At 34.6% G+C, this 20675-nt stretch overlaps 1 protein-coding gene across 8 annotated transcripts in view; it reads right to left on the bottom strand.

Annotated features, from left to right (window-relative positions):
* Window positions 1–20675, bottom strand: part of TASOR (transcription activation suppressor) — a 49738-nt gene that overhangs the window by 13463 nt on the left and 15600 nt on the right. For all 8 annotated transcript variants that reach the window (XM_049640731.1, XM_049640729.1, XM_049640730.1 and 5 more), the window contains exons 8-15: window positions 19551–19582; window positions 18710–18815; window positions 17838–17941; window positions 17655–17758; window positions 7296–7368; window positions 7119–7190; window positions 4747–5448; window positions 1056–1462 (exon numbers count right to left, since the gene is read on the bottom strand). In XM_049640731.1, coding sequence (XP_049496688.1) covers window positions 1056–1462; window positions 4747–5448; window positions 7119–7190; window positions 7296–7368; window positions 17655–17758; window positions 17838–17941; window positions 18710–18815; window positions 19551–19582 — 1600 coding nt within the window. The remainder of the gene's footprint in view (window positions 1–1055; window positions 1463–4746; window positions 5449–7118; window positions 7191–7295; window positions 7369–17654; window positions 17759–17837; window positions 17942–18709; window positions 18816–19550; window positions 19583–20675) is intronic.

Here is a 20675-nt window from a genome sequence, read left to right on the forward strand (position 1 = left end):
CTTCAATCTAAACATTACAAATGAGTAAGATCAACATGACAAAGTTGTAACTCTCTAGTCTTAAATTTAAACATAATTTTTTCCCTCAAAACATAATTTGATGTTGATTTAGAGCAGAGGTTGGTAAGCTTCTTTGGTAAAGCACCAAATATTTTAGGCCTTGTGGGCCAGATACTCAGCTCTGCCACTGTAGTGCAAAAGCAGCCAGAGGCAATACCTAAGCACATGAGCATGGCTGTATTCCACAAAAAAATTTAGTTACAAAAACAGGCAATGGGCTGATGCTGCCATTGACCTGATTTAGAGTATTAAATATGTCAAGCAATGTTAAGAATTTAAGTTACATAAGTTACATACTTCCCCAAGTGGTCTCCTGCCATCAACCTCCTCTTAAAAAAAAAAAAAAAATATCCTAAAACTGCATGGAGAAAGCCTGGGGACATGCATACAACTTTTATTCAAAGACAGGGAAGAAATACAGGAGGAAAGAGGAAATTAGAAATAAGCCAGTAGGAACATGGTGCTATCCTATTATTATTATTCCCCAGAGATACAACCCCTTCTTGGAGGAGATAAGGTTACTTCTCAGCTAGAGATCAGTACTCTCTAAGCCTGTATCATAAACAAACTGGATGTCCTGTCAAGCAATGCTGAGTCACTTCAGAGGTAATCCTAAAGGACACTCACTTTCCATTCCTATTTGCATGAAAAATACAAAGTACCTAGTCTTGTTTGTGACACTGATGTACAGGCTGTGGTCACCTCATCTGCCTCACTTTCGGATTCTGGTACTGCCAGTAGAAAACTAATCTTTTGAGGATTCAACTTTATATATAAGCCTATATACATGATTCTCTAAGCAGGAAGGAAAACAACTACATCTACATTTATCCCTCTGTAACAAGGATAACTTAGAAATACTATCCTGGATACTTTCATTGTAAATGTGTAATTTCTTTTTGAAACGGGGAAAAAAAACATTGAAACACAACTACATCCTCTTTCAGACACACATTCACAAAAGCAACAAAGGTAATCAAAAGACATATGCTTACTTCTTTCAAATGTAGTTTACGGTCAGTGCCTACTTCACTGGTAGAAACAGCAACAGGATACTTTAACAATGATGTATCAATTTCTAACAATGGGCTCTGAGTACCCTTAAAATGCACATTTTCAATTTTTGCACAAGTAGGCTGCTCATATTCTTTCTTATCTGCGGGAGAGTTCAACTCATACTCATGCTTTTGTCTCAGCTCTTCATAGGCATCATCAGTGTTCAATCCTAAGGCTTTGTTGACTGTGTCTGTCAAGGATGCATCAGAATGACGTGCATTTGCTAGTGTTTCTGATAGCCAGTTAAACAGCCGATGGATGTCAGCAACACCGGAGTTAGAGGTATCTTGCTGCTGAGGTCTCAAATCAGCATCATGCCCAAGAGAGCCAATAGGCTGCAGAGACTCTGAAGGGAAAGAGAAAGAAAAACCATCTTTCAAAGTTAAGTTTGGAATGGTAGCATAAAAATTTAAAAAGTCAAGTATATTTAAAAATTATCATAAGACATTTGTGGGCAGGAATTCAATCAAACCACTGGCTTAGACTGTATAAGAATATCCATCCCTTTCTTTACAGATATGACAGGTTCTAAAATTTTGCACAAAACTAAAATTTCCCATAAATGAAAGCTTATTTTCATAATTTGAAAACTGTATTAATGGAGAAATGAGCTCAGACATGCTGGTAGTATGAATAATATATATTAATACCTGTACTGTATTCACCTTAAACTCTGTTACCAAAACCCCAAAGTCTATCAAGTGACTTGAAAACTATATAAAATATTTGTATACTTGTAATTTTGCAAAATGTTAGGAAGATATGCAGGTTACATTTAAATCTACTAAAAAACAAACCAGGACTATACCTACTAGATTTTGTCTTTAAGATAATGACTGATATTCTTATAATCTAAAACCTTATTTTGAACGACTAGATTACTTAATTTCATAACAAAGCTACAAAATCATCCTGAAGAAATCTACACCAAACCTGCACTAAGAACAAAAAGCAATATGAGAGAAAACATGTTAAGACATGGTTCCAAGCAGATATAAATCTGGGTAATCTGCACAACCATTATATTTAAAGCCTGCAAAAGGAATAGATGTTCAAAAGTCCCATGCTTTTAATGCTGAAGGAGGGTAAAGCCTGAGTAGATGTCATGATTTCCAATTTAGGCAGACAGAGTATATATAGTGTACCATAGTATATATAATGTACCAAAAAAAAAGTTAGAAATAATATAGTATATACTGTATGATTCTAAATATATGAAATTATAAAATTATAGAAGTAGGAAAACTATTATATAGAGACAGAAAGCATTTCAGTGGTAGGGAGGGGTGAGATTACAAAGGAATACAAGGCAACATGTGGGAGTGATGGAAATGTTCTATATATTGGAGTGGTGGTAACATAGCTATCAAAACTCATCTTTAAACTGTACACTTAAATGGGTACATTATACATAAATCATACCTCAAAAAGTTAATGTGAAAGAGGGTAGGGAGGTTAGGAGATTACCTCTTATTAAATGAGTGGATTCACCATCAAATCAAGGTGAGGGTATTTTAAAAGTTAGAATCCAACCTTTAAATCTCTACTTTTGGAAATCAAAAATTAAAAAATCAAAATGACTAAAAAGAAACACAAATGAGGAACACCTAGAAATACAAGTCCGACTGTTGCTTGTTCCAGTTTAACCTATCTCTTCTCCCTTCTCCCCTGCCCTGCTTCTCCTTCAAGTTATTATAATTAGCATGGCGTTCCCACCATTTTATTATTGATAAAGCCTATCACCCACAACTATTTTTTTTTTACATTTTTAACAAAATTAGTCAATTAACAGCTAAAACAGTACTGAAATTTAAGTATCTTGACCATTATGTGCTCAGTGCTAGGAAACACAGTCAAGTTTAGGAACAATGTTTTAAAGTCAGTCACAAGTAAGTTATGGATTAAACATGGATTAGTGAACTATGTAACTTTAGGGAAAATTATTTAACTTCTCTGAGATGGTTTCCTCATCTGAAAAATAAGAATAATAATGTCTACCACTCAAGAACTGAATGAGTCCATGAATGTAAAGCACCTGGCACATAGTAAGCACTTAATTTTCAAGATACAGGTCAACAGTATGAGTGCAGATCACTAAATGTCAACAGGTTCAGCACAGCGTAAGCTAAAGGAAATGAAAACCTTCAAGGAAAAGAGCCAGAAAGCTAAGGAGGGATCAAGCAAAGATATGAGGCTTGAGATAAATCAAAGATGCTTCATACATGAAGAAAGAAAGAGAAGTAAACTGCTGACCATGACATATTCTGAGGAGAGAGATGAGCCCTAATCAAAGAACATGTGAAAAAAGAGTGGGAATCATGGTTATTCAGGCTGGACATGCCAGCCTATAAAAAAAGCTTTGAAAGACAAATACAGAAGCTAAGACTGGAAGATGATACTGAAATGAGTGACAGATGCTAGGAAAGCCAGCCAAAGGTAAGAATAAGATGAAAATGTTGGAAAGAAAAAGAACGCAAGTCAAGTGAAGAAAGAACACTTGAAAGACTGAAAACAACAGCACTGGCTAAAAAAAACTTTATGCAATGATGGAAATGTCCTCTATCTGTGCTATTTCAATATGGTGGTATGGCTGATGAAATATATCAAGTATAAAGCATGAAATGAATTCTTACTTCATTTCAACTTAAACTTAAATAACAACACGTGGCTAGTGGCTACCATATGTGCAGGAAGAGAAGAATTTAAGGAAAGCAGGTAAGTAAAAAGTAACTGAGGATACAAACACAGATTGCTAGAAGAATAGTACAATAAAGACATTGATTCAAATTAGTTCTGAGACCCACTGAATGCGAACACATATAAGTAAAACAGCTTAGTAAGCAACAGGAATGGAATACTGAGATCTGCCATAATCAATAAGAACAGCAGCAGCATTGCAAAATTCAAAGGTGTCTGAACGCAAGGAACACATTTCATGCTTACTTTAGCAAAGATCTTAAAATTCTAGATGAAAAATGTTTTATATTACTTGCAATACTGAAACACACAGTTTAGGGTCTCCCATTTCTGTCTTTTACTGTCAACTAAAACAAAATAAAGAAAAATAAAAAAAAAAAAAAAAAAAAGAGAAGCCAAACATATTACTAGGCTCCTGGAGTGGAAAAAAAATGTGTATGCATCAAAGAAACTTAATTTTAAAGCTCAGAAGGTTCCTTTCATTAAGCAACATGCTAAAAGAACCCAATATTCAATGTACTTTTCCAATTATACAATTAAAGGGATATAAAAGGACAAGAACTCCAATTAATAGAATAAGAGCTACGCATACTTTATTTTCCTCCTATCAGCCTAAGCTACACAATTCAGAAACCTGATGTCCTAAGGCAGTAGTTGGCAAATATTTTTTGTAAAGAACCAGACAATAAATATTTTAGGGTTCATGGGCCAAGCAGTCTCTGTCTCAACTCTGCCATTATAGCGTGAAAGCAGCCATATACACATAAATAAGCGTGGTTGTAGTCCATTGAAACTTTCTTTCCAAAAACAGGGGACAGGCTGGATTGGCTCTCAGGCTGTAATTTGCAGACCCCTGTACTAGGGGAAAGGACAGAACTACTTTAGTTTTGGTTGTTATTTTTATACTATATAAAAGCAACCTGATATTTTTACCTTCATATAGATGGCAATTTTCAGATAAATTACTGGTTTTGGCGAGCTTTCTCATATTTTCAGGTAGATCCTCAAGCTTCCTCTTCAAGACAGTTTTGCTTCTCATATCTTCTGTGTCTGAGTCCCCACCCACATTTTTTTTCCTACACTGAATTAAATTAATCAATTCTTTGACTCTATCCTTATCATAATCCAAAGAATGAGAGGACTTGTGCTTTCTAGGTATAATAGTTTCACCCCTTGAGTTATTTCGTTTTCCAAATTTCATTTTTGTACCATTCATTTCTTCTTCTTGGCCTTCATAATCTGAAAGTGGACTGAACTGTTGAAGTTTTCTATTTTCTTCAAAAAGCTCTTTTAATTTACAAATTGGTAACTGATACATTTCAGGCCGAAAAATATAGGCATGCAAACAATTATCAATATGGGATTTATTTTTTGGAGCTGAGTATAAGAATTTTTTATCATCTAATCGTGAATCGTATGGAAACATGATAAACTCTCGTTTACCTGAACCAAAACCTCGCTTAAAAAATTCATTTACATACTTTTCAACAACAGAATGAAAATTTATAGTATTCATATTTTTGAATTCCTTTCGACACTGAATCAAAGCAAACTGTAAAAACTGAGTTATTTTTAATACATCTGTCATGCTCTCATGTCTCTTCTGTGGTGCTGCATTAGTTGAACCTTTTTGTGCTGTAAACAAACAAAAAAGCAAACTATGTTAGCAAGCAATAAATTAATCAAATACAGATCTATATGTTGTCAGAGAAATGCATTCATTCATACATTAATGATGAACCAAACTAGAAGCATGTACCCTAGTACATATATGTAATACAGAAATAGATGAATAGCGTGCTTCTAAAAACAGGCCAATAAGAAATTAAAACTAAAACAAAATTGCAGAACATATCTGTAAAGGGAAAAACCCACTCATTGAAGATCTTCTTCATTTCCCATTGTCCCTAGGCAATTCAACTGATGGCAAGCAAAATGTAAGGAGAAATAAAGAAGCAGGGCAAGATATGAGGCTCCTAGCAAGAGTCCTGCAACCAATAGCAATGTCACTCCTTCCTGCTATACTGTAACAACTTTAACTACACATAAATGTTCTACCCCCATAAGCAGATATGCAGGCACCAAGTGGCTACAATTGAAAATGTCATTCTTGGGGCGCCTGGATGGCTCAGTCAGTTGAACGTCTGACTTTGGCTCAGGTCATGATCTCACAGTTCATGGTTTTGAGCCCCGCATCAGGCTCTGTGCTGACAGCTTAGAACCTGGAGCCTGCTTCAGATTCTGTGTCTTCCTCCTCTCTCTGCCCCTCCCCTGTTCACGCTGTCTCTCTCTCTCTCAAAAATAAATAAACGTTTTAAAAAAAGAAAAGAAAAGAAAAGAAAAAAGAAAAGAAAAGAAAAGAAAAGAAAAGAAAAGAAAATGACATTCTTAATCTAACAGTGAAGCCCATTAGTGGGACTTTTACCTTAATATAGCATTGAAGTATGTTCTTAGAAACAGTGAATAGCAAATTTTCTCTAACCTCAGTGTGAAAAATAGAACAAACTGAGGGCTGCTGGAGGGGAGGTTGGTGGAGAAATGGGCTAAAGGGGTGATGGGCATTAAGGAGGGCACTTTTTGGGATGAGCACTGTGTGTCATATTTAAGAGATGAATCCCTGGGTTCTACTAATCCTGAAGCCAAGACTATACTGTATGTTAACTAAGTTCAATTAAAAAAAAAAAAAATCAGTGTGAAAAGCTTTTATAATTTTATTTTATTTATTTATTTTTTTTAAATTTTTTTTTCAACGTTTTTTATTTATTTTTTGGGACAGAGAGAGACAGAGCATGAACAGGGGAGGGTCAGAGAGAGAGGGAGACACAGAATCGGAAACAGGCTCCAGGCTCCAAGCCATCAGCCCAGAGCCTGACGCGGGGCTCGAACTCACGGACTGCGAGATCGTGACCTGGCTGAAGTCGGACGCTTAACCGACTGCGCCACCCAGGCGCCCCAAAGCTTTTATAATTTTAAATGGCATAAATTTAACCTAGCACATGATTCTTTTATTGTTACTAAAATCTGGATGCAAAATTGAACTAAGATAAAAATATAAAACCCAAAAATCTAAGCTGTGGTATTTTAATAATTACAGCCCATGTTTATTTAGTGAAAATACTGATAACAATCAAATAATTTTTAATAGTTAAAAAAAAAAACCCATGTCATATATAACGTGTTTTATTTTGCTAAGACCTCTTAATATTCCCAGTATTTCCCAAAATGTAAGAAACAAAATATTTGGAAAATTTCAATAAAATGTAAGTATCTATAAGTAACTAGATTTAGATACTCAAAGAACTTACAAGTAACTATGCCTCTAGGTTCTTGAAATAGAAATAAAGCATGCAGGACTCGAGCCTTGGCAGTCTGATGTTCTAAAAAAAAAACAAAAAACAAAAAAACCAGAAGCCAAATTGATTAGCAATATGTTTTAACTAAAAATTTTAGAAAGAACTGGAAAAATTAAAGAGATCACCTACCATATGGAGAAACCATTTGACAAGGAGAGAGAAGAAATAGGTATCCTCGGTCTCCCAAAGGTTTAACAAGAACCTGCATTTTTGGAAGAGGGAACAAGTTGCATCTGTTTTATTATTACTCATAAGGCAAAGACATAGCAATTTCTACCAATTATAAAGAAAACAATAAGTTATTGATCATCTTTCTTTAGGAAAAATAATTCTACTAAATTAAAAGCTCTACTCTCTGATTAACAGAATTCCAATCGAATAAAAATTACTTAGTTCTCAGAATGAAAACAAGAAATTACTACTGAAAGAATTCCTCTAATTAACTGTGAAACCAACTTGCTGATTTTTCCTTGAAGTTAAAATGCAAGGACCAAACTAAAGACTTCAAATATCTTCCTCAGCAATTCAAAAGACCTATTATTAGTTGCCAAGGCAGTGTGTTGGATGTTGGGGGTATAAAACAACTACAGCACAAACATTGCCTTTCTGTGACTACAGGCTAACCTCAAATGAAATGTGTTGCTATAATCTAATGTTTTCACATAAAGAACACATTTCACATCTAAGTCAATTTCCCTTGCCAGAAGTAACTTCAAAGATAAGCAACACAAGAGCCTTGAGAGTAATTTATAATTGGATGGAGAGAGTAACACAAGAAATGTCAATAATTAGTCAAGATAGAAAAGTTCTCGAAAAGATTTATAAAACAACAGAGAAAAACTATAATTTATTTATGGTTAGAAGAGATGCCAAGAGCATACTTAAGTTGGATGCTGAAGGATGGGAATATTGCCAAGAGCCTGAGATTATGGGAAGAACATTTCAATAGAGGCAACATCATGAACAAAGGCAGAATTATAATTGATGAACAGTTTGCAGGCATCAGAGTACTTATGACTGGGAAAAGGGTAATGACAGATTATGACAAACACACAAATCTAGAAGAAAAGATCACTGGCTCATTTGTAAAAAGACAAGGATGCCAAGTTAGCCAGGAATGCCCTCAAGAATATATCCTTTTGAACGGGAGTTCAAAAAACAACAAAAACTCAACAGCACTGTGCAGGAGGGGGAAGAAAACAATGTAATGCAAAGAAACTTCAGGAGCTATTGTAATTGTTCACAATACATTTTAAAGAAAGGGGAAGTAAAGGAAGAATTAAGCATGACAGTTGCACACAAACGAACTCCGGGCTCTGAAAGGAAATGTGTGCTACCTAAATTTGTATTGTAAATTTGTAACTATTCCAGTAAACAAAGTCTGTGTAAGAACGCAAATTTAAAGGACAAAAAGTAACTGCTATCAATTTACATTTAATAAAACAGTGGTTTAGGGGAGCTTGGGTGGCCCAGTCGATTTAAGTGACCGACTCTTGGTTTCAACTCAGGTCATGATCTCACAGTTTCCTAAGTTGGAGCCCTGCCTGACAGCACAGAGCCTGCTTGGGATTTTCTCTCTCCTTCTCTTTCTCTGTCACTCCCCCACTTGCACTGTCTGAGTCTCTCTCAAAATAAATAAATAAACTTCAAAAAAAAATGTTTTTTAAATAAAATAAAAAATAAAAATACCGTTTGAATAGCCAAAAGTAAGGTGGAAAATGTACCTGCAAAATTTTTGTTTCAGATTCAACCACTTTTGTCCAAAAATGTTTTATATTTCTGTTAACATTTTACCCAACTCCGGGTTTGTCAGAACAGGAAGTTGGGAAGCATGAGTAAGATTTTCATGTTTTGTGGTAACTAAGGAGAACCATTCTTTTTAATGTCTCACCCCACTCCAAGTACCAGGTTTTTAAAAATTCCATTGGCTCTGTGGCATAAAGACCCTCCTTGTCTTTTAAGGGGCTTCAATGTCCCCAGAGTCTCATGGAGCACAGGGACTCTATACCCAGCAACACCACTCAAGCAGACAGAGGCCCTAACAGTAGTATTTTTGCCCTTTAGCTCCAAGAAATACTTTAAATGCTATAGGAAAGCAAACACCTGTTAACTAGGTTCTCCTACTACCTCGATTACACCTTATTGTTTTCTTCCCCTCAGAAAACAATATTAACCCAGTCATTAATTTTTATTACTCAATTCTACTATTTTGACTTTCCATATAAATATTAAAGGTAACATGGTACAAAAACAAAAATGTGTTGGGGCGCCTGGATGTCTCAGTCGGTGGAGCATGTGACTCTTGATCTCAGGGTTGTGAGTTCGAGCCCTATGTTGGATGTGGAGATTACCTAAAAAGAAAATCTTTAAAAACACACAAACACACAAACAAACAAACAAAAGTGTGTTAATAATATAAAACATCAAGCTCACAACCTAGGAGGAAATAAGCTACCCTAAGTGAGATTTAGCAGAAACAAGAGATTCAAACGGCCAAGGGCTTCAAAGTGGAATAACAAATGTAATATATAACACAGGTATGAGATGCTTAAAGAAATAACTGATAGAACTGAAAACATTCACATAAAAATTGGTACACAGATGTTCATAGCAGCTTATTCATAACAAAGAATAGAAACAATTGACAAAATGTGGTATTATCCATACAATGAAATACTGTTCAGCCATAAAAAGGAATGAAGTACTGACATGCTACAACATGGATGAACCTTAAAAACATTACGTTGAGTGAGGGGTGCTTGGGTGTCTCAGTTGGTTAAGCATCCCCGACTTCAGCTCGGGTCATGATCTCGTTGCGCATGGGTTCAAGCCCTACGTCGGGCTCTGTGCTGACAGCTCAGAGCCTGGAGCCTGCTTCGGATTCTGTGTCTTCCTCTCTCTCTCCCCCTCCCCTGCTCAACTCTCTCAAAAATAAATAAACATTAAAAAAATTTTTTTTTAATTATGCTGAGTGAAAGAAGCAATGCACTAAAGGCTACATACTGCATGATTCCATTTATATAAAATGTCTGGAATAGACAAATCCATAGGGACAGAAGTAGATTCATAGTGGGATTGGAGGAGGAAAAAATACAGAATGTATGGTTACCAGGTATGAGGTTTCTTTTCTTTCTAGGGTGATAAAAATGTTCTGAAATTGGATAGTGATGATGGCTACACAACACTGTGAATCTACTAAACGTCACTGAAAAGGTGTACACTTAAAAATGGCTAGGCATGGGGCACCTGGGTGACTCAGTTGGTTGAGCATCTGGTTCTTGATATAGGCTCAAATTGTGATCTTGTGGTTGTGGGATTGAGCCCCGTGTTGGGCTCTGTGTTGAGCATGGAGCCTGTTTAAGATTCTCTCTCTCCCTCTCTGCCTCTCTCCTGCTCACACCCTCTCTCTCAAAATAAATAAACAAACATCAGTCAGTTGAGCATCCAACTCTTGATTTTGGCTCAGGTCATGATCCCAGGGCCGCGGGATCGAGCCCCATGTTGGGCTCCACGCTGAGTATGAAGCCTGCTTAAGATTCTCTCTGTCCCTCTCCCTCACTCACATTCTCTCTAAAAAATAATAAAAATAGAAATGGCTAAAATGAAGCTTATTTCAATATACCTCCTGACTATCAGAATAGAACCTCCATGTCCTCAATAAGTATTTCTAAAAAATATTAACAAGAATCTATTTAAAAAGAAAAAAAAACGACCAGGCAGGTCTTAAAAATAAGCAAATACAACTTTTAAGAAATCAAAAATATTATGTGAAATTGGAAACTCAACGAATGGATTAAATAACAAACCAGACACAGCTAAAGACAGAATTTGTAAACTAGAGGGTAACTATGATGAAATCACTCAGAATGAAGCAGAGAAACAAGTAGATGTAAAACACAAGAGAAGTTCACAGACATCAAGAACATAATGAAAAGACCTGACATAGGATGCTCTAGGTTCCTAGAAAAACAGTCTACAAAGAATGAAGGAGAAGTATAATCAGAAAGATAATGACTGTATTATAGAAATGCATCTATAAATCCAGATATCAAATTATACCAAGGTGGATAAATAAGAAATCTATACCTAGATATAGAGTTGAAAAACACCAAAGACAAAGATTAAAAAAGCAACCAGAAAAAAGATGACGACCTACATAGGAACAATAATTAGACTAAGAACTGACCTCTCAACAAAAATAGAAGCCAGAAGATATTGTAATATAGTCAAAGCACTAAGAGGAAATAGCTGTCAACCCAGAATTGTGTACCCAGAATCTAACAAAGAATACACTTTTTTTGGCAAATCTACAGAGCATCTACAGGGCATGTTCAAAAATTGACCACAAAGTTGGCTTTAGATCAAGTATCAATACATTTCAAATAATCACCACCTGTTTTGATTATAACAATTAAATGGGGAAAAAAAAAGACAAAAGTATTCTTATATATTTGGAAATTTAAAAACAATCCTCTACATCACGTATCAAAATAGAAAATCATAATGAAAACTAAAAAGTACTTAGGACTGAATGATAATGAAAATCCTACATATTAAAAGTTGTGGAATGCAACTAAAAGAGTACTTGCATTGACCATTTTTCCAACTTAAGAAAGCAGAAATAAAATGAACCTCCCAAAAGTTGAAATTAATAGAACAGCTAAAATTAGGAAAAGAGTAAAACAAAGATATAACAGAAGGTTAAAACCATAATTTGGTTAAGATTAAAAAACACACAAACCCCTGGTGAAAGTGACTAATAAGGGAAGGCATAATGAAAATATTATCACATTATAATGCTCACAGCAGCTATTAATAGACTATTTAAATGACTATATTGCAATAAACTCAAAAACATAGAAAAAATGGACAAATTCCTAAAAACCAAACAAAACCATAATATATCTAAACTGACATAAGAATAGAAAACCTGAGAAGTTTAACTATTAAATTGAATCAGTACTTTAAAATCATCCAGAAAAACGAAGGCAGTTTTGTAATTAAGTGCTAGCCAACATCCAAAGAACAGATTATTCTAATCATATGTACAAACATCTCTTACAAAATGAGGAATACTATTCAACTCAATTCTGAGAAGCTAGTGTAACTTTTAAGTTTTTATTTATTTATTTATTTTGAGAGAAAGTGTGTGTGTGCACTAGCAGGGAAGGGGCAAAGAGAGAGGGAGAGAGAATTCCAAGCAGGCTCTGTGCTGTCAGTGTAGACCTTGATGCAGGGCTCAATCTCACCAGGAGATCATGACCTGAGCCAAGATCAAAAGTTGGACATTTAACTGACTGAACCATCCAGGTGCCCACTAGTATAACTTTGATACAAAAACTAGACAAGAACAAGATTGCTGGTCAATCTAACTTATCACAGATACAAAATTTTTCAACAAAACATTCACAGATCAAACCATACATTACAAAAAAAAAAAAAAAAAGTGAAGTTGGTGTTCTTAACTAGCAATACAAACATAGTTAAATACTGGCAAAAGATAAATGTAATTCATCTTCTAAGTCTACAGAATAAATACTACATGTGATAGTTAATTTTGTGTGTCAACATGACTGGGCCACAGGGTGTCCAGATATTTGGTCAAACTCTATTCTGGCTGTTTCTGAGAATATTTTTGGATGACTTTAACACATAAGCTTTCCTGATTCTCCAGCTTGGTGACTGCAAATTTTGGAATTTTATGGGCTCCATAACTGTGTGAGCCAATTCTTTATAATAAATCTCTTTCTATATATGTACATCCTATTAGTTCTGTTCCTCTGGAGAACCCTAATACACCTTGTTACCAACTTGATAAAAGCCAAAAACAAAAACAACAACAAAAAATGAAAAAAGCATTAAAAAAAATTCAAAACCCATAGTGGTTAAAATAATGAAGGAAATTTTTAAACTGATAAAGGTATCTATGAAAAATCTACTACAAACTTCCTACCTAATGGTTCATGTTAGACATGTTCTTTTTAAAATCAAAGACCAGAGAATGCCTCCAACTACCACTTTTATTCAACATTGTACTGGAGATCCTAGATTACACAGTAATACTAATACAAGAAAGAGAAATACAAAGCTTGAAGACTAGAAAGGAAAAAAAACCAATGTTGCTTCCAGATAATAAAATCTATATAGCAATCTCAAACAATGTACAAAAAATAAATTATTCAAATTTCATACTCTGATCTAACATATAATTAATACATAAATATCAATTACATTTTTATATACACAACAAACAGAAAATGTACTGAAATGGAAAATACTGTTTACAATCACACCAAAAACAATTAAATGGCTGGGGATAAACCAAACAAAAAATAAGCAAGACATGTACCCAGAAAATTATAAAGCTCTACTAAAAGAATACCCTAAAAGAGTAAAGAGATAATCCTGTTCATGGATAAGACAGTAACATAAAACACATCAATTCTCTCAAATTTCATCTATAGATTAAAAAAATCTCAATAGGGCTTTTTTTTTTGGGGGGGGGGGGAGGCACCTTAAAAGCTGATTCTAACATTTTTTGCATAAAGCAAAGCTGAGGGGAGCCTAAGTAGCTCACTCAGTTGAGCAACAGACTCCTGATTTCAGCTCATGTCATGATCCCAGAGTCATGGGATCCCATATCAGCCCAGAGCCTGCTTAGGATTCTCTCTAAAATGAAAAAAAAAAAATTAAAGAAAGAAAAAAGCAAAGCTGATATTTAAATATTTGAAAAAAAGTTCCATCTCAAATAGCAAAACAGTTCCCAAAAGAGGCAGTTGACTCTACCTCATATCAAGGCTTCTCGGTGGAGAAATGTTTCAGGAACAATTTGGTATTCATAGTGGGGAAAAAAAATGAATACTGGATTCCTATATTATATCACACAAAAACAAAACAAGCAAAAACCTATTTATTTATTTAAAGACCTAGGTGCCAAAGGCAAAATCATAACATATTCAGAAGAAAACACAGGGGCAATACCTGTAAGATCTAGGGGGTAAGGAAAGATTTCTTAAAGTCACAAACAGTGCTTAACATTCAGGCAGATAAATTTAAACACACTGAAGTTAGGAACATCTGTTCTTCAAAAAACACCAGGAATAAAGTGAAAAGGCAAGCATAGATTATGAAAAAAAAAATTCTAGCACACATAGCTCAGTATTAGGACCCAAAAATGTATTAAAAATTCCTCTAATAAGTAAGAAAACACAAGGCAGGGGCACCTGGGTGGCTCAGTCAGTTAAGCATCTGACTTTGGCTCAGGTCATGATCTCAAGGGTTGTGGGTTGGAGCCCCACATCAGGTTCTGTGCTGACAGCTCAGAGCCTGGAGCCAGCTTTGGATTCTGTGTCTCCCTCTCTCTCTGCCCCTCCCCTGCTTGCTCTCTCTCTCTCTCTCTCTCTCTCTCAAAAATAAACATTTAAAAAATTTTAAGAAATAAAATAGTAAAAAAAAAATAATAAAATAAAAACACAAAGCAAACAATAGGCAACTGAATATGGAAAGAAATACATTCATAAATGGATGATCAACTCATCATATTTCAGGAAAATACAGGCTAAAATCACAGTACAATATATTTTATACCAACCATACTGGCAAGATTATGCCACAGTCTGACTATACTAATAACCGTGAATTTACGAGAACTTGCTGGTAGTAAGGGATATAAATTGGTACAAATATTTTTTTTAATTGGTACAGATATTTAAAACAATATGACATTATCTTGTAAAGCTAGTCATGTAGAATTACGATTCAATGATTCTACTTATCGATAATAAATCTAATATACTAGATATATACCCAAGAGAAAAAATTTTTGTACATGTCACACTGGGAGATATACAGAAGAGTGTTCACATCAGAAATAACGTTCAAATTTAGTGACATATATCATTTTCCTTTATATTAAGTTAGTTTTAAGAATTACTAACTTATCACCAACCAAAAGAAAGCTCAATATAATTTTACTTATATTACAAATCTCCTTGTGAGGAAATAAAATTTCCCTAATTTCTCTGTGGTCCTCCAAAACTAGCCTTCTGATACACAAAAAAGTAAATATACAGATAGGGAAATGTTTGCATTCACTTCCCCCAGAAATATTTTACTCCTCACATACTTTAGAGCCAATTATCTAAGTAACTGCTCTGATCCAAAAAGATAATTAAATTTCTTATCTCCCTGAGAGTGCCACGTGGGTACACAAGAGGAACAAGAGGTTACAGCACAGATTAGTTCCTATGTTTTAAGTTCCAGAGGGCTGAATGTATCCTGAAGAGATTTTATTCATTTACCACAGTATTGGAGTTAATATTCATCACATTTTCAAGGAGAACTTCCCAGAAGGGGAGGGAGACAGTGGCCTTCTTCCCTTATAAGCAAAGAAAAGTAATTTTTCCTCATCCCTTGCCTGTGGAATATCCAGCCACCTGCACAGGATTAACAGACCTGTCTTTCCTTGGGATGCCCTAAGGCTAAGGACTAGGGGGCAAAGGAAGGCCAATATATTTACTACTGTGAGGTATTCACTAAATCTATCTCTGATTCAGAACATTTAGTGTGCATATTCAAGATAAAACTATTGAGAACTCAACAGTCCCCAATGCATCTCCCATCTTCATTAGAACTATGAAGAAAGTAGCCATAGTTAGAATAATTCCCAATGAGCTTGCAGGAAAAGGGATAGCTATACAAAAATATCTCAACTCCATTAGACTCAAGTAGTATACCCCTGCAGAATGCTCATGCCCTCTAAGACATAGGATCTTACTCTATTTCTTAACCCTGAGAAAACCCAGTCCTCTAAGAATCTAATATAGTACTTGCTCAGGTGAAGAATAAGATACCAGTATCTTCCTATCCCGAGTCTCACTATTAGAATGGAAGATACTGTAATTTTCTGATAAACTCCTCATTGTCAAGATTCTCAATACTCATTCTCTGAAATGGAAGAACTGAACAGATTTGGATAACCCAGTATCTCACCATACCCAAACCTACAATCTGAACTTTCACTTTCTGAACTCAGGAATTAAACAGATTTTGATGTGAGGAATAGTTGTATTAGGCAAGCTTTCAGAAGAAAACAAGAAATGTAAATATAAGAGTATATTCATATGTGGCGAATGTGCATCTGTCCATATGTATGTGTTATAAGATGCCCAGTCCAAAGATTTCCAGCTGGTTAGTCAAAAAATTATTGTTAGATGTCCACCAATTCATAAGTATATAAACTCTGCCTATAAATTTTGTACACAATTTGACTCTGCCACTCTAAACAATGGATGGGTTAAGAAAATAAATATGCATACAACAAAATTCTACATAACCATTAAAAATGCAGTTGCCAGTTCTGAAAATCATTGATAGTAACCTCCATTTGACTACCTGGAAATTGAGGCTCAATAAAATGAGTACAAAGAAGTTAACTGCTGAAAAGCTTTTATCACATGGCATACCTGTGCAAAATACTTCTTCCCCTATTGAAATGTCTCATCAACATTTAAAAGTGAACTCATCTATCTCAGGTTAACTGAAACCTTGGAATAACCCCTCTCTGTAACCAACTCCTCTCCTTCAGCAGAACTACACATAATAGCATGTATTCATCTTGTTCTTTCCTAACCCCATCACAACTAATGCCTGACCTAAACCCTCAATCTAAACTCAATAAAATCAGTATCTATTATTGGATACTACCTAGTAAACAGCTCTTAAATCAGTCTCTTCTTATATCATTGTTCTTACCTCTCTCCTCTAACCCACTACCACCCTCTAATGTAATGCTACTTTCCTGCCCCATCTCGCCTCTTTATTCTCTACAGAGTAACCAAATAAATTTCCCAAACACAGATCTGATCATGTTGTATACACAATCAAAAACACTCCCTTTAAAACCAACTGCTCTTAGGATGACACCCAAAATTCCAAACATTTGAACACTGCCTACACAACACTGCAGGACACAGGCCCCACCCCCACAACTTTTCTAGTCTCAAGTCCTACCACTTTCCCCCAACTACTCTAGTGTTCCTTTCTCTTTCAACCTCATCAAGCAATTGTTCTGATGATTCTTCAAATATGGCACAGTCCTACTGGAACAAACCATATCTACATGAGTAACTCCATTTATCACTCTGTATAGGATCCAGAAAAGTCCTTATCTCATTCTTTTTGGAATTATACACCCTGCATAAGAAAATATTCAATAAATATTTGTTGTCACAATCACAAAATACAATAAAGATACTTCATGGAGAAGACTTGCAGAAGGTCTAGTGTCATGGCTTTAAAAAAAACAAAAACAACAATGACGACTACTAAAGGCCATAGTAAAATGGTTCACTAAATAATATCAACAAAGACAGAGACCCTATGGTACTCTGAGGCAAAAATGAAATAAATTGAAATATTAATATGATCACTTATTCAAACACTTATTTCTAAGGGAGAATGAGGAACATTTTAAAACCTTTCACTCACAAGTTTTTCTTTCTCTAGTTTTTGTAGTAAACTCTCCATGTTACTTCCAATTCTTGTCTTTTCTACAACTTCATAAAGGCTGCAATACATTCCATTCTTCAAAACTGACATAAGAAAAAATACAAGGTAAATATTCAAATCAAATCTGCTTCTTATATATTTTAATAAAATTAAATTACTTACCTTCACTTGGACCTAAGTATGTTTCCTTATAAAACAGCGCCGGAGGGATTTTCTGTTTCAGATGATCAATACTCATAACTGTTTCAACATCTAACTTTTCGGGACTGAAAGAAAATTGAAAAAGTATGTTTGCCTCACCTGTATTTTTAACTCTAGCAATGTTATCTCCTTTCCACCCACAACATACTATTAATATTAGACTTGATTCTAAAGAGGATTGGAAATGGGAAGCCCAGATATATAGAGAAGTAGATAGGAAGACTGGTAATATCACCAACCTTCCATTTTTAAGCCAGAAGCTAATCTTATACACCAATTTTCCTAACCACAAAGGATTAAAGGCTGTCCTTTTATTAAGACAATTTGAGTATGAATCCTGAAAGTAATCATCAAACATTTAATGAAGGCCCATAATGTTTGGGTGGTAGCAAAAGATCATTTTAGACCATTCTATTCTAATATATGCTGCACAGGACTGAAAACAGTCTATAAATTTTAACTTACCTCACCACATCAAAGAGGTTTCCAACAAAGAACTGATAACTTTTAAGTCTACCATGTTCAAATTGCTAAATGACAAATATATCTAATTAGGATAAAACTTTGAAAAATTACTTTTAAAATTTAAAATCATTCAGAAACTTTTATGCTATAAATGTATATGACTACTTAGCCCATTCTCAAACCAAGATAGAAAAGCAGAGGGCCCATTTTGCCAAATGTGTTTCCCAAGTTATCAATCTTTTAAAACAAATCGACATTTACATTGAAGTTCTTGTGGACCAAAGCAAAATTTAAATATAAGAATAAAAAGCAAAAGAAGAAACTATATTGAGCAACCGCTAATTGCTATTTTCTTATAACATACTTACAGCTTGATAGGCAAAAAAGCACGAGTGGTTGACCTCAGAGAAATATAACACAAAAGCTTTCCTTTATTTAAAAGCTGTCCTTTCCACAAGGTGTAGTTAAATTTGTCTAAATAAAAAGAATGATATAGTTCAGCCTCTAGCAGCCCAGAAGCAAATACATGTTTACTACAAATAAGGGAAAAACATCTATGACAACAAGAAATAAAAATCACACAAAAAACACCCATGACATTGCTATTTAGGAGAGAGTTCAAATAGGATTTTTGTTTCAGGGATCTTTTCCCCTACAGGATTATTCCAGCTGCAAAAAATTAACAAATTTGTCTAAATGTCCTCATATCAGACAGTTGAAGAGCAAAGACCAAGCATTTACTGCCTTCTTATTTCACCCAAAGGAGACTATCTTACTATATTAAATCCAGTTAACTACACAAATCACAAATCCCCACAGCATCTCCTACCCTCTCTACTCACTTTCTTTTCATTGTGGAGAAACTTGATGACAGAAAATGTCAGTTTTGCTTTTAATCTTTTCTGTGTCTTCTAAATCCTAAACTTCTGATAAATGTATTTTAATTATCTAAGTTGTAAAGCTTGTTTGTTTACTTTTATCAAAGTGCTAAAATCCTTTGGTTTACTCATAGTTTCAGCAGCTTCTAAAGAAGACCTTATGCTTGGACAACCAAATGTTGATGCTATATCATAACATGGCCTCACCCCTTTTATCATACTTTGCAGATTTTTGTCCATTATAAAAATAAAGTAAAACACTAATTTTTTTATTTTATGTACTTATTCTTCCAATTTATAAAACTAAAGGAAAATAATAAAAGAATCTTACCAGTGTTTCTATCTGCATTGAAACTGTTAGATCTACAAGTTTTAAAAAGAAAAGAAAACATTACTGATTGGTAACAAGAAAGTTAACATTCAGGATCTTGACATAAGCACTATTTCTAATGGCATAAGGTACAAGAAAAATTAAATCCTTTTTATCCAAGTGGGAAATACATATGAACTACTTATTACAACACTTAATACATCCAAGTCTATATGAAGAAAACAATTACTTACTTGGCTCAAATTATCATAACTGTCCAAATTTATGGGAGCTATTTTCCCCAAAAATAGTCATCAGAAGAAAACAGAGTCCATTAAAGTCTCTGTGAATTACTTTATTTTGGTGATGAGATTTGAAAAAATAGCCTCAAAATACACTTAAATGTTATTTATTCATCATTCAATAAATATTTACCAAGTTCCTATTATTTACCCGGCACAGTTCTAGATAACAGGATTACCAGGATGAACAAAGCCCCTGCCTTCATAGAGTTTACAACCTCATGAAGATTCCAGGCAACAACCAAAAGTAGTATATAGTTTACCAGATGATGGTTTTAAGTGAAACCAGAAAAAGAGAAAGCAATAAGGTTATGGGGTTAAAAACAAAAATCATGAAAGGCCTCACTGATAAAGTCACCTTTAAGGAGAGATCTGATAAAGGTTTTTAGTGTAAACAATGTAGCTAATTGGGAAAAGAGAACAGTAAATGCAGAGGCCCTGAGGCAGAATGATTCATAGCAGCATTTGAGGTATAGCAAAGGTGTTCAAACAATGCTCATTTTTAAATGATATGGAGACCAAAAGATAGAATCAAAGAAGAGGCAAAAAAAAAAAAAAAAAAAAAAAATTAACACAGTTACAATTCCTGGAGGTATGACCTCATAATTACTAAGTGGTGGATGTCTTTTAAAGATTACTATCGAAAGGCCCTATTGTAAATTTATCATGGAAATCATAAATACAGAGCCACAAGAAAAATGAAAATCACAAGTGTCTGGATAACATATGAACTGCTACTTATGGCTATGGATGGATGGTTACCAGGGCTATTTGGTGACATGAAATAAGTGTGCTGGATCTCAAACAACTTAAAGAAAGACAAGATGATTTGATCTGGAAAACC

Source organism: Panthera uncia, chromosome A2 (genome assembly GCF_023721935.1).
Source record: "Panthera uncia isolate 11264 chromosome A2, Puncia_PCG_1.0, whole genome shotgun sequence".
Lineage (NCBI taxonomy): Eukaryota > Metazoa > Chordata > Mammalia > Carnivora > Felidae > Panthera > Panthera uncia.